We start from the raw sequence: 17,779 nt of genomic DNA, 5'->3' as shown, positions 1-17,779 counted from the left end.
AATAAAAGGACATAAGACACTTGACCATTCTTGTACCCCCTGTATATACTGTATGTTTAAACACAGTAATGGAAAAAAGCAGCCAAAATACTCTCCGTTCTAAGGGTTGAATCTCAATTTTACGACACAATTTTTAGCAGTTTACATCAATAAATCTCTTTCTTCCGTCATGATCCTATAGCTTGAGGACCTTTTGATAGAAAACAAAAACAAAAGGATTGAACTCATACTTATCATTCATCTGTAATTTTGGAAAACCATTAGAAAAAACTCACCATGGGACCCAGATATAAAGCTGCTGGGATGTAAGCAGGATATGATCACGACTTGTTTTGCACTCATGCAGATTAAAAGGTGATTCACTGAGGACACTCAAGCTCAAAAATTTCAACAAAGAAACCATGACCTTATATGACCTTATATCGCACATTACAGGAATCAGACACAAAACATGCTCAGTGACATGGGCGCAGAGATGAGTGTTATCTGCTTCAGTCCACAAACAGGAGCACCGGCAGAGTTGGAGAGACACATCCTGTCGAGATAAGTCTGCAGGAAATGAATAAGCAGCATCAACTGTCTTCGCAGTTCCCAAAATCTCTCTCAAAGACAAGGAAAGACGTTTTCACACACGTTCAATCAAAAAGCAAACGTTAATTCGACATGATGTCACAGTTAGGAAAAGCACAGGTGTAAACGATTCAGGAACGATGGCTGAATTCCATTTAGCTAAACCAGTGTCAGGGTCTTGATATTGGACATGTCACTCAGTCATGTCATGTGGTTTTGATGTAACTGTAAGTATGGGAAATGACAACGGGTCGGCATTTTGGCTAAGGAGGAGGAAGTGTGACTTGGCAAACCGCTTCAGAACAACAGAGCATCAACATCATTTTAGTGCGATCCGGACAGTGATGGATTATTTCTTTGGAGGTTGGTAAAAAAATAAAATAAGAAAGAATAATTACATTTAAAAAAAAAATCAAGCCATAATTTTAATCTTGACCCTTCTGCGTCTCAAGGCATTCTTTTTGTGTGTTTTTGTTTTTTTTACTTTGTGGACATCTTTGTCTGTGTTGATCCAAATTGCTTTAAATATGGCAAGGTTGTCTATTTTGGGATGAATTTTGATATTTTATGATTTGTTTTTGATTATGCTTTTTTCTCAATTATTTGAAATCCCTTGTTTTCCACCAGGTGAAGTAAGTATTTTATATAATGTAAATCTACCACTGACAGGAATATTTGAAATATGAATAGTTGTTGTATATGGTGTTAACTGAAGTTAATGATGAAGTTAGGAATCATTTTTCCATTGATACATGTGTGTTGTAGGGTCACAGGTGAAACAAGTTATTTACAACCTGATGAAAATATAAAAATGGATCAAAATGTTGCAGCCCAGATAATCCTCCCCTAAAAAAATCCAATTTGCATGAATGAGATTGAAAACAATCAACTTTTTGTGTTTTGTTGTTGTTGTTGTTTTTTTTATAAAAATGACAGTTTACTTATTTAAGGGGTTAAAAATCTGAAAATACATTAATATCTGTTGTGTATGATAAGGACTGAAGTTAATGATGGCAATCATTAAAAAAGGAAAAATCCATTGTTTCTATTGTTGGGGAAAACATTGAAAACATTTTAGGCCTTTTGTATATACAGTGGATTGTAACAGTTCTTCACTGTATATACAAAAGTATGTCATAATGTAATGTGTTATTGGAACATAGAGTATCTGAATGTATTTTTATCCTGATTATGCAGGTCCCCTGGGGGTAATACTCGTCCTCTTCACGCTGCCTCACCTCACCTACAACATGTCCTGTCCCAGGATCTGCGTCTGTGACAGTCAAGGTGCCGTCAAGTGTGATGGCTACACCATCACAGACACTCCAGCGCTACCTATTCACACATACCGGCTGGAACTCAACTGCACCAGCATAAACGTCATAAAAGAGCGCAGCCTGGCAGAACAGGACCTCTTGTTGCGCTTCAGTTTGACTCACAGCCATCTACACACGATCCATCCCAAGGCCTTCCACTTTGCTCCGCAGCTCCTGTCTGTCAGGCTGTCGTACAACAATCTCTCCACTTTTCCTGCTCAAGTGTTCAGTCCACTGACCGCTCTGGAACAGCTGTATTTAGATGGAAACCAGTTGGAGACCATTGCTCCTGAATCAATGAGCAAACTTGTTGCGTTGCAGAATCTTGACTTGAGCCGCAACAAACTGATAAATCTTGCTTCAGATGTTTTCCAAAAACTGACCAACCTTACCCTACTTAACATTGGCAGGAACAACATAAAAAGGCTTCCATCTAGAATCTTTAAATCCCTGACCAATCTTCGCCAACTCTTTATCTATCACAACATGCTTGAGGTGCTACAAGCGGAGCTGTTTGATGAACTTATCAGCCTCAAGGAGCTAAAACTCCACTACAACCAGATTGCCAGTCTTTCACCACGGGTGTTCTGGTCACTGTGGAACCTGAGGACTCTCACTTTGTCCTCCAATCGACTTCAGATTATCCCAGAAAAAAGCTTTTATAACATGCCCAAGCTGAGCAAGCTTACTATCTACAACAACCCACTGTTATCTCTACCGAACCAGCTGATGGGCCACATGCCTGAGATGAGAGAATTTTATCTGTTTAATACTAATCTCACTACAGTTCCTGAAAATGTATTCAGCAACATGTCTGGTCTGCTGAACCTTAACTTACATTTAAATGAAAAATTGAGGGAATTACCTTCAGACCTTTTTTGTTGTCTTCCCCTCCTTCAGAAGCTCTCGCTGAAATCCAATAATCTCCATAGCCTACATCCTCAGCTGTTCTCCAGACTAACCTCTCTCAACTTACTGTTTCTGAATGACAATATGTTGCAAGATCTACCGGAAAACATTTTCCAGGGCCTTGCACGACTTTTGGCCATTAATTTGAAGAATAACCTTCTCATGTATCTTCCAGGAGATCTTTTTTTGTCAAATGCAGTTTTGCAATATCTCACTCTGAGTGGCAACCCGTGGGATTGCACTTGTAGAATCAGAGATCTTGCAAGATGGATAAGACAAAATAAACATGTGGTCACTGATGAGGCGGATGTGATGTGTCGCAGTCCAGCGTATGACATGCTCCGTACGCTCGGCTCTCTGCGTGAAGAGGAGTTCAGGTTTTGTGATGCTTTTGGACACACAAGCTACGTCACTTCACACAGTGCTCTGACTGATCCAACGCCATCATTTCGCACCTTTACACCCAGTACACAAAGATCACCTTCAACAACCACAGCACCTAAAACAACGTCCAATACCATAGCCACTCAACAAGTCACAACCCCTGCAACCACCAAACCTGCAATATCAACCATCTCAGAGGGCATGATGCTCTCAACACCTCTCGACACTGCAACCACCAAACCTGCAATATCAACCATCTCGGATGGCATGATGCTCTCAACACCTCTCGACACTGAAACCACCACTCTGCCCGATGACAACGTTCTCTTTATTACAGAGTCTCAGTTGACTTATAACATGGCACATGTGTTCAATGACTTACTGGTGATAGGGCAGGGGCCTGAGTTTGTTCACCACAACATTCACAGGGGCTGGGTGTATTTGTGGTTTCTGCCCTCAGATACAGCCTGGGCTGGGTTCCTCATGTTTTGTCATGTCCTTCTGGTGACCACAGGCTTGTTCCTCATTCTAGCTTCCATGTATGGAATGTATTGCCTCAACAAAACTATGGATAAGCTGATGGCTGAGCATGAGACCACAAGATAAACTGTCCTTTTCCACAAGCTGAAGGTCATAAAAGATGACTATTCTCTCCATTGTTTTTTTCTGAAGCTGAATTAGTTGTTTCTGCAAGTACTATTTTAGAATGGCCAGATGTATGTATTTAAAATTAAATATATGTTTTAAATATAAAAAAATATCTGTTTCATTTAAACCACTTCCAATTGAGTTCACGTGATGCTGATTAAATCAGTTCCACATAACTCTTCATTTTTCTCAGTGTCGCAGTGTTTCGATCTTGTGTTGCTCAGCGACATGCTGGTGCTTCACATAGTAAAATGATTCGTTTTATGTCAAAACAGATGGAGGCAACAGCAACATTGGCCTAATAAAGTCAGACAGCTGCGTATGACTAAAGAAAGGCGCCCTTAAAAAGCTTTGAAAGTCAATAAAACTCAGTCATTAGTTAGATAGCGTTGCTTGACAGAGCCTGTTTTAAGGTGACGGATGTAGCACACAAATAATGCTATGTCGTTTCTGCTCACCAAAGCCAAACAAAAACATCAACAACATAAATTAGCTACTGTTACACACGGCAGCTTTAAATTATTGTATGAAGGACTTTTATCAAAGCAATCGTGTGCAAATATGTACAATAATTACACATATTTTTCCTCGCATAATGCACAAGATTTGTTGACCACAGTTATTCCAGATCATGTGCTTTTTGTTCAATGTTTTTTGCCTTTAACATCTTACTTTTATTTTTGTGCTGATCCATCAGAAATGATGAGTTATACTGAAAGTACTGAAAGCTTTTAAATGAAGATATGAAATATAAATATAATATAAATGATAAATTATCCTCCTGTCCTCCTTGTCATAAGACTGCTATCAGGGTAGGTAGAGCGGAATGTCAAGTATCATAAACAAATCCAAGGCAACAATAATACAGCTCACAGGTTTCTTTCTTTTTTCCTTTCTTTCTTTCTTTCTTAACCCCATCACGTTACATCATTACTGCAAAATCAGTTTAAATATGACCACAGTCATACGATTCATAGCAGTAGAGTCAGTATCACAGGATTATACAATCAGGTGTTCTCATGTTAATCCTAGTTGCTTGTTTTATGTTTCTATTCAAATACAAAGCACTCAAAGAAATGTTTCTCCTACATAGGCTGGTCCTTCACTGCACTGTTTTTTTTAAAACCCAATCCTGTTTTAACACAGATATATTTTTGAACTTGAGCTAGTTGTATTTGAATACATCCTCCTCTCTTATCTTGGATTCTTATCTGGATTTCTTCATTTACTGGAAAAAAAAAAACCTAACCCTAACCCACGATGAAAATGTGGTTTCCCCTAAAATACAACCATGTGTTTTCCATCAGTGAGTCATATCCTATACTGGGAAGATCCTACCAACATCATAATAGCTGTCAAAAGACAGTCAGACAGTCAGTCATCATCCATGTCAGAGGTTAAATAACGCTTTCTTTTGTGAAATTTCACAAGCCTCCACAAACCCACAACAATGTGCATGCAATTATAACTGCTCATTACCCAAGAACACTCATGGCATAGCATAAAAGTGCCTCTGTAATTTTATCCCTAAATTATCCTCAGACCCCACAAGACCTATAGAAGAGTATCACTTTAGCTCATACAACTATGCTTACATTTACAGCCACTTTTTTTAAAGCTAAAAGCTTTAAAGGTTTTTAAAGCTTTTATAAACTTTCACAGACTGACTATGGATGCCATGAATTCCATGAGATTGAAGTTTTCAACAAACAGCAACAATAGAGGATGAGGTGGTGAACGGAGGCCAAGTTCATTGCTATGACAACAAGTGATTATGATTTTCCAGCACACTGAGCTCACACAACAGTGGGGACACGGTAACCTACTCATTCACTCACCCCCTCCTTATCTCTCTTACACACACTCACACACACTAGATCACTTTTGGGAACTTACATTCATTTCCTTCACACTTGTGCTGCCTTAAAGCTGCAGTGCATGGCTTTTCTGTGATTTTTGTGCATGTACAATATGTGTAATTATTCTTATTACTTTTATTATATAGTTTTATTACTCTTATTACTATGATTATTAACAGTATTTTTGTATGCCAAGCAATTAAGCAAACGTATCAGACCACACTGAGGCAACACTTGTGTGAGGCGGGTGGGGGCAAGCTTTTATCCCATTAAAGTGCTTTCTGCAAATTCTTAAAACGTGTACTCCCACCTCTCCCAAGGTTGCTGTTGCCTCCATCTGTCTTGATGGAATGTTGCCAGATGACACGAGATCTAAACACGTCGACACAAAAATTTTCCTCATATTTTAAACATTTGCATAATATCTCAAGCAATAGCTGTTTCTGTAACAGACTTATGTCAGCCAGTTGCTCCAAAGGAATGTACATTCAAAGTTTATTGTTATTAGTCTATATGAGCTGATGCAGTGTTCCTACAGTATCCAAGATAACATACAGTTTACATTTGTTTGTTTCCTTAAATGTTTCCTTTATGCTTCTGTTCAACATTGTCACAGAGTATTTTTCAAAGACTGTTTGTATGTAAGATTATTATTCAGATGCATACATTTTTTAAAATGTATGAAATAAATATATGCTGTCACTTTGAATACTTTACATGTTGTGATAAACTGCATTTTTCTTTTCCTTTTTTTTTTTTTTTTAAACTTCTTGATACTGCTCATAATCAGTGGAAGTCAAATCAAACCAAATCTGTATGGTTTACAGATCTGTCTGAGCTTTAAACCCTAGTATGAGGTAAATGCTTTACACAGGCAACAATGATGTCCATCCCTACTGTCATGTGACAGAATGTGAGCGGGGGCTGCACATGCCTGCCATGCTGTAGTAATCGTGAAAGCTGCATGGACGTATTTTACAGCATGAGGAGAAAACGAAACAGTGGAATGTCATTTTGTCAGTGAAAATTTTAAATAAACTATGTTCCTTTATGTGAGTAGAATATTTGTTACACAGTTGAACAAACTGCTCTGAAGAGAGTGACAAATAAATGAACAGCAAATCTAGAAATGGCAGGTTTATCTGTGGTAAAAGAAGAAGTAAGGTTTATGAACTATAAAGTGAGTACTGTGTGACATGCACACTAAAAAATGATGGGTTAAAAATAACCCAATTTGGTTTGTTTTTAACCCAATCACTGGGTCAATATTGCACCAGCCCATCAGTAGTTATTTTGACCCAAGATGGGTTGTCCATTTTAACCCACCAGATGAGTTAAAATAATCTACCCAAATGCTGGGTCAAATTAACTATAATTATGGGTTGTCTTAAAACATATATTAGTTATATATTCTACCCAAATGCTGGGTCAAATTAACTACAATTATGAGTAGTCTTAATACATATATTAGTTATATATTCTACCCAAATGCTGGGTCAAATATACCATATTAATTCTAACACATTACACTACAATCTATAAGAAAATAAATTGCAAAGCCAATATCTATAAAACTACAAACCTATAACAAAATACATGCTAGATTTGGTCATGCAAAGCATATATTATGCAATAAAAACAATACTGGAATCTTGGAAATGTTTTTATTAATATCCACAATATATATGTTTTATAATTCAGGTCACTGTTAAAATCAGTGTCTTTCTTTGTCAATGCCCTCCTCTGAAAGACAAAAATAGAAAAATAAGACATCTTTGTTTTTACAACAGAGGAGCAGAAAACAAAAATGTAACATGGCAGCTACATGGAGGCTATTGAAAAAAAGATGAAATTATATTTCATAAGAATTTAAACAAAAAGGAATGCAGTCAACTCAATGACTATCCAAATTATCACTATAAATAACAATGTAGACATTGATATGCTGTGGATGGGGGAAAACAACGTCTTACCATTAAAGCTTTCAGTAAGGTCTGTCAGTTGCCACAAAATATTGGTGACAAAAATGTCCATTGATCTGAAACAAACACAAAAAGAGCTTAAGCAAAAATAAAAGTGCTATTGTATTAACTATTCAGATATCACCATGCCAAAAGCAATGCAGAGAAGCAGCAGAATGTAATCCAATGACAACAAGCGTGAACAGTGAACCAATCCCCCCTCTCTCCCTACATACACACATATACACATACATAGCGCAAAAACAGCCACATTATTACTGCCTAAAAACTTAAATTAGCGTTATACATGAAACATAAATAGCATTGTTAGCTAGAATACATGTCAGAGAACAGCATATATTAAGATTTTAACCGTAAACTGTACAATGACAGAGAAATGCATACCTGCAGAAGTACAGGCACAATAAATCTCAACATCGTCACATAGCACCGAGTGGGGCAATTAAGTCGCGCCTAAACCGCCACATTAAAAGTGCCTATAAAACTTAAATTAGAGGTATAAATGACACATAAATAGCATGGTTGGCGAGTATACAGTACATGTCAGAGAACAGCATACATTAAGGGTTTAACCGTAACTGTACAATGACAACCTAAACAGTGCAAACGTGAAGCAGCATTGCAGCAGCACAACTTACTTACCCTCATCAATGCTCACAACACTGTGAGGGAGGGAGGGAGGGAGATATATAGATATATATACATACACATATATATTTGTGTGTGACATGTAGTGTGTACAAACCTTTTATCATCTGCTTCACTAAGAAGATGCTGAGTCCAGGTTCTAGAGTGAGCGCTTGGTGCTTGGCGTGTGGACCTTCTATCGTTCGAAAGCACAAACAACCCAGGTGCTGAGTTAACCGATGTATGTTGGGTTGATAGATTTTGACCCACCACATGAGTTGCACAAAATAACCCAAAAAACATATAAATAACCCAAAATGGGTAAAACATTTCATAACCCAGCAGTTGGGTTTTTGAAATAACCCAGCATTTTTTAGGGTGTGGGTACGTTTTTCTCACCCGTGTCGTTATATTATGTATGTGCAAAAATGCATCAACTCTGACTATTACTCCACCCTCACTATCTGTAGGCTGTGGTAAAGGGGTGCATTTGTCAGACAGATGGTTTCACTTACAGCTACGCTGGAATGCATGAAGCAGCAGAACACTTGCTGCTCAACCCTTTTTTTTCTTTTGCTGATATATTGCACATGTTAGTGCAACGGCCAAACCAACCTGTGTTTACAAGACCATGTTAAGAAAAAAACAAAAAACTGAAACGCTCAGTTAAACATATTTGCTGTCCTACAGATAATGCTTAGTTGCATTGATGTTACCGTTTGCAACACAAGAGAGCCTGGATATAAGTGTGCTGATTGTTTGGCTAGTTTTTTGGATCATATTCAAACCTGTAATCCCCTAACAATGGATTTGTGAACACTTCCAAGTTTGCCAAGAGCCAAACCCATGGGTTTACAAGCATACCAAGGTTTAAATATCTGAGCAGCAACTAAACAACAAGAGACACGTCATAGAGTCTTTAACGGAACAAAAACACAAAACTAATTCTATTGCCTTCAAATTAACAAACATCTGTGTCACATTTAATAATAACTTATTTTCTTGGAGGGAAAAATTCAATTAAGTCATCACCAAGGGGAAAACAAACAGACATAGATTATCCATCCTCATATGCACACTCAAACACCCAACATAAAACCACTTCCAGAGGGTGGGGCTTCCCCTTTGCCTGATCCCCAGAAAATGCATGGGTGTGCTTGTGTGGGAGGGTGCGAGGGGATGACTGGAACAGTCACCAGTTCTGCTAACAGTTCACAAAAAAGTGGAGTGCAGAATTCATGTGCTCAGGGGAAACAAGTATTGACAAAGAGCAGGAAAATGTGATGGTGTGAAAGTTCAGAAAGTGCTGGGAAGTTTCATCAGAGGATTTGTAAAGCTGAGGAGGAAGTAAGGGAACTACATAAAAGATAACCACACCAAGCTACTGGCCACAGAATCCTCGACCACTATTGGAGGTGAGTCCTGCAAAATGGCATTTTGTCCTGGTTAAGACTTTTTTACATACATAAAAAGAATGATTTTGGTGAAAATGTTGGTTATTTTTGAGGACTTGAGTAGCAAACAAACCTCTTTCAGGTTTAAAGTAAATCCATTCTCAGTGGCATCAGTAGCACAGATGAGTTTTTCATCTCTTTGCTAGTCCAGTCTTTTCATGACAAAATGGTGATCCTTCAGCCTGGGCACACAGGGTGGAGGAATCTAAGCAATTAATGGTGAAACGGGAAATGCCTTAGCTATTACACTGTACTTCAGACCATTCCACGATGTCCCATTCAAGACGAGACAGTGTTTTTGGTTGAACTGGGACATTATAATACATACCAGAGAGGAAGCATGGTCTGGATCCTTTGAAATTGGAACATTATTAAATTCATACATGTGAGGATCCACACACCCTGCTGTCTGCAGACACAAAGGCTGCACAGTTCTCTGTGATTTTCTCTCAAGGAGAGGACATGTATTTTGCATCAGTCTATTTAAGTTCATTAAATCTTTTTATTTTATTTTATATGTGGCAAGGGGGGTAATGAGGTTTCAGGGTTTTTTTATATAGGGAAATAAAAAAAAAGAAGAATACCACAGAACTACTATTCTACTAACAACAAAAACAGGAAACAATCCACTTCTTGAATGAAAGCACAAATGAGCACAGAATGTTTCAAAACTAGGAAAAGCTGCAATGACCCTTTGTGAACCTCTATTTATAAAAGAAAGAAAGAAAGAAAGAAGTGAAAGTTACTTTCTTGCGGAGACTCTTTCCGCAACCTAATATGCCTGTGCCACAGAAACAACTTGTGCTTGCAGAATGTTAAATGGATTTGGCTGGCACTGCCGATGGGCAATGCTCCATGCCACTGAATACAACACTGGATCAATTTATGTTAACGTCTCATTTTCAGTTGGAACAAGAATGCTGAGGCTGCAACATGGGGGCACTGGTACCAATTAGAGTTGCCTTCAGTTTTACTGTCTTGTGATGGTAGTGATTTAAAATGCAGAGATTCCCCCTTTGGCTGTTCTCACAAGGAGAGGAAAAACAGACCCCAGAAATTAACAGCTAATGTCAACCGAATCGCAGAGAAGCACACAAGTCAAAACACAACAAACGCTAGTGTGTCCTATAAATCCAATTGTAATTTCATGTAATTTCAAATTTAAAAGGGAACAAATTTTCAGTGTTCCTGCCACCTTGGTGACATTTTGTTTATTATTCTGTCAGTGAGTTAAAGGGGATTGTCCTTGATTAAAGTTTATAGCCATGCAAAAGACAAAGACTTTTTTATGTTAAGCTTTTTAAGTTAACATTCAAACACATATTTACCATTTGTAACACTGGCTTTTCTTTTAAATAAAATGTCTCCCATCCCAACCAAAGGTGCTCACAATGTAACTCAAAAATCAAAGCTATTAAAGTGTTGAAATTAGGCTGTCCCCTCTGATTACAAAAACAAGATCAAGGAAATCACTTACAAGGCTCACACCCAAACAACAATCTTTAAGACTTCTAACCACCTTCAACACTTTTTTCTTTCTAGCAGAAAATGGACCTGCCGCTGACCCTTCGTGTGTTCCTACTTCTTTCATCCCTAAACATTGCTGTGTGGACGTGTCCAGATGGATGCCAATGTCAAGGAACTAAGATCCTCTGCCGTGGCCTCTCGAACTTCCCCACGGCTTTGCCCTCGTTCACCACTGTCCTTTCTGTCTCCAACAGCAGTATCTACCTTCTGAAACCAGAGGACCTGAATGATTTCTCTAATGCCCTTGCCCTCTTCCTAATTGAGAACAGTATTTTACAGGAAGTGCACCCTGGAACATTTGATGCAGCTCCGAATATAGTTTCAATAGGTTTTACTGGCACAGCATTGCAGGATCTCCCAGAGGCCTTGTTCAATAATCAAAAGAAGCTTGAGATTTTGTCTCTGAAGAGCAACGAGCTCATGGTGCTTCGACCTAACTGGTTTTCCCCACTGACACATCTGAGGGGTCTTGACCTTAGTAAAAATAAAATCAGTTCTGTACCTGAGGAAACATTCAAGGGTCTTTCTGACCTTCAGCTGTTGAGGCTTAGTAAAAACTCACTACAAGAACTCCCCATTGGTTGTCTGGATGACCTCAGAAACCTTGTGGAACTATCCCTAAATGACAATCAAATCACTCACCTCGATCCTGACCTGTTCTCCAATACTCCAAAGCTCAGAAAGCTGTTTATCTCCAACAACAGGCTTACATCCCTTCCACAAGGGATCTTCTTAAACCTTCCCCAACTTTTACAGATCTCACTGTATGAAAACCAACTGGAAAGTGTGGGTCCAGGAGTGTTTGGTCCCATGCCCTTGCAGGAGCTGTGGCTGTATGACAACAAGCTCCGCCGTGTTGAGGATGACACGTTCAGAAATCTGACTCAGTTGCGTCTGCTGGTGCTCAGTCGCAACCAGATCAGCCATGTTTCCACAGGGGCCTTCGGAGGGTTGGGGCAGCTGGGAGAGGTTTCGCTTCACACCAACCTACTGACGACTCTGCAAGCTGGAACCTTCCAAGGTCTGCCCAGCCTGGTCAACATTTCCCTGGAGCACAACATCATTAGCTCACTTCCCAGAGGTTTTCTACAGGGTCTAAGCCACCTTGGACAGATAGACTTGCGAAACAATTCCTTGCACAACCTGCCACAGGAAAGTTTAGATGAACTCATTGTGACAAAGGAAGTGCTCTTAGAGCAGAATCCCTGGAGGTGTGACAAGGATATTCTGCCTCTGAGGGATTGGCTGAAACATCACCCATCTAAGGTCAATCAAAGCCTTGTGTTATGTGAGACACCTTTTAATCGGACTGGTGAGATGATTTCACTGCTGACAAATGAGGACCTGATGCTTCTCAGCTCTACCAAGGAGCCTGTGTTTACCCCAACAGATCAGCACTTACCCACACCCACCAGCAGTGGACAAGAGGAACAGGAAACTTCCACTTTGATTATCCTCATCAGCATTGCAGTAGTGGCCACAGTCATCATCAGCATGGTCATCATCAGCTGTCTGTGCTGGAGGAAGAAAAGGAGAGGCAGGGGAAATATAGGCGACAGGAATAGGAACTCTGTGCTGTAGACTAAACTTTTGAAGGCAATTAAATTACTCACTAATGACTGTGGTTTTCTTGGAAAATATGGACCGTAGGCATAGAAAGAACCATTAACGCTTGTTCCTCATCACCTTGAACAACAAAGGAAACAGATTTGCTTTTTTTTTAACCAGTCATTAGTGTGTGCTGTAATAAGAAAATTGACATCTTACACACTGTACAGTTTGTAAAAATGACCACCTTGCTGTTTTGTGGAAAGCTGGGACCTTGTGTTGAATGTAAACACTCAATTGCATTGCAGCAGTGTACTTTGTATAGTAAAATTTAGACTGACCATGGCATTTGTTCAGTGGTGTGTCATTTTCCATTAATTATTGCTGTTTGACAATGACTTTTTGAAAATTTTAGCAAAATGACTATTCATACAAAACTCAAGGAATGTAGTGTTTAGTCCACTGTTAAACTTCAATGCAACATGCTACTGAACACTGAATAAATGCACAGCTTTTAATGGGATCAATTCATTAGAATAATGTGCAAATAGTTCACTTATGTCTCAAGATCTGACAACAAACCTTACTTACACGTTAAGTATCATATAATTTGTAATTAGAGTAGGCACTATGGAAAACAAATATTTCAGATATACATTATTACCAGTTTCTGTGCTTGGTGCACATTTTACAGAATCTTTAAAATCTCCTGAAAGGACAAAGTAAGAAGAAGGCATCAGCACTGTACCACAAATTTGTGATTTTGAGTAATGCAATAACGTTAAAAATACAATAACGGGTAAAAATATTCAGCTACACATATAACTTTTGTCTTCTTAAATTAATATAATCAATTGTTAATAAAAAATACTGCATTGAAAGAGTATTGAAAGAGAGTAAAAAACTGAGAACAGACAAAACAAATGAATCAGAAATGTTAGCCAACTGAGAATAACAATGTTCTTGTAGGGACGTGACAAACAAAACATTATCAACTGACTGGAGATTAAAGCATGTGAGCTGATTGAAGTGAACTGATATTTAAAGGTTTACTTCTTTACTTCTTTACTTAAAAATAAAAAAAAAAATAGCTCATTTGGAACATTCTCAGGGGAGGTATCTGATGTGTAATGAAAAAATGAGAAAGGCATGTAAACCTTAAACTGGTTGCTTTTAAATAAAGGAACACCTTCACAAATGAGACAGTCCTTCTTTTCTTCACCAACACCAAGGGGACGTTTACATTATCTTTTAACCAAATATGTTTCAAATATAGCAAAGTACAAGACTTACAGTAACAAAAACATACTGAAAAGAACACATTCTTTTTGAAAACGTTATAGAATATTCAGATTGTGGGTATGGAATGTCAGCTGCTAAAAAAAACAAAAAAAACATTCTGTAATATATGATCCATGCTGCAGAGCTGTGCAGTTAAAACTAAACATGAAAAAGTCTTATCACAACCTGCAGGTGTTCGTTAGACCACGCCTTGGGTGGGATGCAAAAAAGTCTGCTGCCCATCGTCATTACAGAAGATAACTAATATGACTTTGTTTGTTTATGTGTCATGACTGATTAACTCCCTTCTGCTTCATACTGGTGTGGGAAATAATCAGGTATGTAAGTGTTTCTTTGCCACTTGACTGCAACAGTACATAAATGTAATGACAACAGAGGAAAGCTTAGATCGTGCACAGTCAAATATTTATTTATTCAACTGTACAAATATTTTTTTTAATCACATTTTTTTTTTCTTTTCATAGAGAATGACTATGTCAAGAGGAGGAATTGTCGTGCTTTTTCTGTCTTTACTGTTTGAGTCTTTGTTGAGTCAATGTGACGAGGAGAAAGAGTGCATCAAAGGGAATCAGGTCATTTTTTATACATCTGTGACTGAAATTCCTCAGACGCTAAAAGCAGGTGTGACAGAGTTTTTTTTTGTGGGTAGCCAGATTAAAAAAATCCCCACAGCAGCCTTTGTGAACAACCCACAGCTTGAAAAGGTGGAGTTCATGAACACCAACACGACATCGATTGAGCCAGGAGCTTTTGAAGGTCTGGTATCCCTCAAGCAAATAGAGATCTCCACCACTCCATTGACATTCATCCCAGAGGGAGTTTTTACAGACCTCAGCAACCTGGAGAAGATTATACTGAAGTTTAACAAGCTCCAAAGTCTGAAAAAAGGCTTGTTTGATGGCATTAAAAAAGTAAAAGCAATCCACTTACATGGGAATGCGATTGGCTCTATTGAGGATGGGACATTTGATGGACTTGAGAACCTTGTGTTACTTTATTTAGCAAAAAACAATATCTCAGCCGTATCTTCCAACTTGTTTTCAAACCTTAACAAACTGCAAACACTGCGGCTTTCTGAGAATCAGCTGACCACCATTCCTGAAGACATGTTTAAGACATTACCAAACTTGCAGGAAATTGCCTTGCACAGCAACAAAATAGCAGAATTGTCTCCAAATTTATTTCCACATAAAGAAAAACTAAATAAGCTCACTTTGGAAAACAACCTCCTTACTGGTTTACCTCAAGGACTTTTTGTTGGTTTCCCTGTGCTCAAGACTCTGACCCTACAGAAGAATAAACTGAGAAACCTACCACCCGTGCTTTTTGGAGAAATGCCTAAACTGACAGACTTAAGTCTTAGTCAAAACAATCTCAGTTCACTTCCTAAAGGACTTTTCACTCCACTGAAGAAGGTCAGAAAGCTAGACCTGTCTAAAAACGACTTTGTCACCGTGTCTGCTGAGAACTTTGAAGGCCCAGAGAAGCTCATAGAGCTGAATCTACAGAACAACAAGATAACGTCACTGGATGCTGATGTGTTTGAAAAGCTAGAGTTCCTGGTCACACTTAAACTGGCTCACAATGAGCTCCAGGTGCTGCCCGAGGATATTTTTGAGCCCTTAACAAAACTGAAAAAACTTGACCTCAGTTACAACCCTTGGCACTGTGACTGTAATTTTGTTTCTTTTCACCTCTGGATAAAAGATAACTCTGACAAGATAGTTTCCCCAGTGGTCTGTGAGTATCCAGAAAGCTTAAAAGGCCACGAAATCCAATCCTTAACAGAAGATCAATTTATTTGCCCCACTTTTCCCCCCATGACTACTCTCCTACCCTCTACCACCATAACAACAACCATTCCTACAACCACATCCACGACACCCCCAACCACGACACTACTGACTACACTACCAACAACCACCACACTTACTACAACTACACCTTCTCCAGCAACAACCACCACACTTACTACAACTACACCTTCTCCAGCAACAACCACCACACTTACTACAACTACACCTTCTCCACAACAACCACCACACTTACCTACAACCAACAACAACCACCACACTTACTACAACTACACCTTCTCCAACAACAACCACACACTTACTACAACTACACCTTCTCCAACAACAACCACCACACTTACAACTCCAACAACAACCACCACACTTACTACAACTCTCCAACAACAACCACCACACTTACTACAACTACACCTTCTCCAACAACAACCACCACTCTGCCAACCCCAGCACCAACCACTACCATCTCTACTATATCTACAACCACACTGCCAACTATAACACCAACTACAACTGTCACCACCACACCGCTCATTATAACTACAACACTAGCAACAACCACACCCACAACCACAATAGCAACAACCATTCCTACAACAATTATATCTACAATCATTATAACAACAATTGCATCGACAACCATAACAACAACCTTTCCTACAACCACATCCACGACACTCCCAACAACAATTTCAACAACTCTCCCAACAACAATTTCAAGAACTCTCCCAACAACCATTTTAACAACCCTTCCGAATACAACAACAACTACTATATCTACAACTACTATGACAACAGCTGCACCCACAACCACAGCGAAGCCTCCTCCACCAACCACCGCAGTGATCTTCACATGTCCAGTGGGACCAGTCACTCAGACGTCTCCTTACACAAATCAGCACAGAAGCAAAGCTCAACAGTGCAAGACTCACATGATGATCTACACTGCACTGCTGGTGGTGGAGATCATCTGCACAGTGGTGCTTGCTAAGTTCACCATGTCCCTTTACTGCCTGCTGCAGAGCAGAGAGAGGTTGTATCACAGAGTCAAACTCACCCACTTCTCCTACAGGAGAGAGTTCATCCTGAGGCCTCTGCATGAGGCCGAGACTCACAGACTTTAAACACAGCTGCACGTTATAGAGAATTCACTGGTTGCAGCACTGATGGTAAATAACATCTGACAAAGCACCTTCTTAAACCTGCATTCATTTTTGTCCACCTGGGAGCAGAATGTCCACAAGAAATCTTTTGTACCAAATGAAATTCAAATGATGTAATTCTTACGCTGAATCCAACTGCTTGTATTTGAACTCCAGTGTGTATTGTTTTTCTTTTTATTAAATTGCTGGTCTTTGTATTTGTAACCATATGCTATGGTCTTTATTTGGAGCTGAATAAAGAAGAATATATTATAAACGTGTCACCTAATGAATTAAATATATCAATGTTCACAAAAATCCCTTTCATATTAAAATAGTCAATTTATACGTGTGGATAACATCAGTTTTAAATATAGTAAATACAAAAAAATTTTGAAAGGTTATACTACAAATTCATTTCATCATGCTGCCGCTCAGATTACACCAACGTCTCATAAAAATAACAACAACTGTGGTGACGTGTGTTTGAACAGTCATCACTGAAACTCAGTTAGGGTTTGTAATGGATCTACAAGACTTTCACAGAAACCAAGACAACTTAAGCAGGCAGTGAATATTCTGTAATGTCTCTATGATTAACATATGAATCCCTCAAGTCATATAAAATGAAGCAGTCGAGTGAAAAACAAACTCTGAGCATGAGTCTGGTACTTGGATTTGTGTTTGGTAGAGCTGTATG

General features: G+C 38.8%; 3 protein-coding genes across 4 annotated transcripts; all 3 read left to right on the top strand.

Annotated features, from left to right (window-relative positions):
* Positions 1-584: 584 nt before the first annotated feature.
* Positions 585-5,727, top strand: LOC122780458 (platelet glycoprotein V). The gene is made up of 2 exons (XM_044043413.1): positions 585-933; positions 1,768-5,727. The coding sequence occupies exons 1-2, from the start codon at positions 774-776 to the stop codon at positions 3,783-3,785; spliced, it is 2,178 nt and encodes a 725-aa protein (XP_043899348.1). The 5' UTR covers positions 585-773; the 3' UTR covers positions 3,786-5,727.
* A 3,739-nt stretch (positions 5,728-9,466) lies between these two features.
* On the top strand, positions 9,467-14,025 carry lrrc15 (leucine rich repeat containing 15). 2 transcript variants are annotated; one of them, XM_044044617.1, is made up of 2 exons: positions 9,467-9,710; positions 11,295-14,025. In XM_044044617.1, exon 2 carries the CDS (start codon positions 11,298-11,300, stop codon positions 12,855-12,857), a length of 1,560 nt encoding a protein of 519 aa, XP_043900552.1. In that variant the 5' UTR covers positions 9,467-9,710; positions 11,295-11,297; the 3' UTR covers positions 12,858-14,025. The 2 variants fall into 2 exon arrangements, with proteins under 2 accessions (XP_043900552.1, XP_043900550.1); XM_044044615.1 differs by having other exon boundaries at positions 11,292-14,025.
* Positions 14,026-14,096: 71 nt separating this feature from the next.
* Positions 14,097-17,356, top strand: LOC122781107 (carboxypeptidase N subunit 2). The gene is made up of 3 exons (XM_044044618.1): positions 14,097-14,443; positions 14,591-15,956; positions 16,673-17,356. Exons 2-3 carry the CDS (start codon positions 14,594-14,596, stop codon positions 17,059-17,061), a joined length of 1,752 nt encoding a protein of 583 aa, XP_043900553.1. The 5' UTR covers positions 14,097-14,443; positions 14,591-14,593; the 3' UTR covers positions 17,062-17,356.
* Positions 17,357-17,779: the final 423 nt, after the last annotated feature.

Source organism: Solea senegalensis, linkage group LG14, assembly GCF_019176455.1.
Source record: "Solea senegalensis isolate Sse05_10M linkage group LG14, IFAPA_SoseM_1, whole genome shotgun sequence".
Taxonomy (NCBI): domain Eukaryota; kingdom Metazoa; phylum Chordata; class Actinopteri; order Pleuronectiformes; family Soleidae; genus Solea; species Solea senegalensis.
This window is presented reverse-complemented; position numbering and strand designations above follow the sequence as displayed.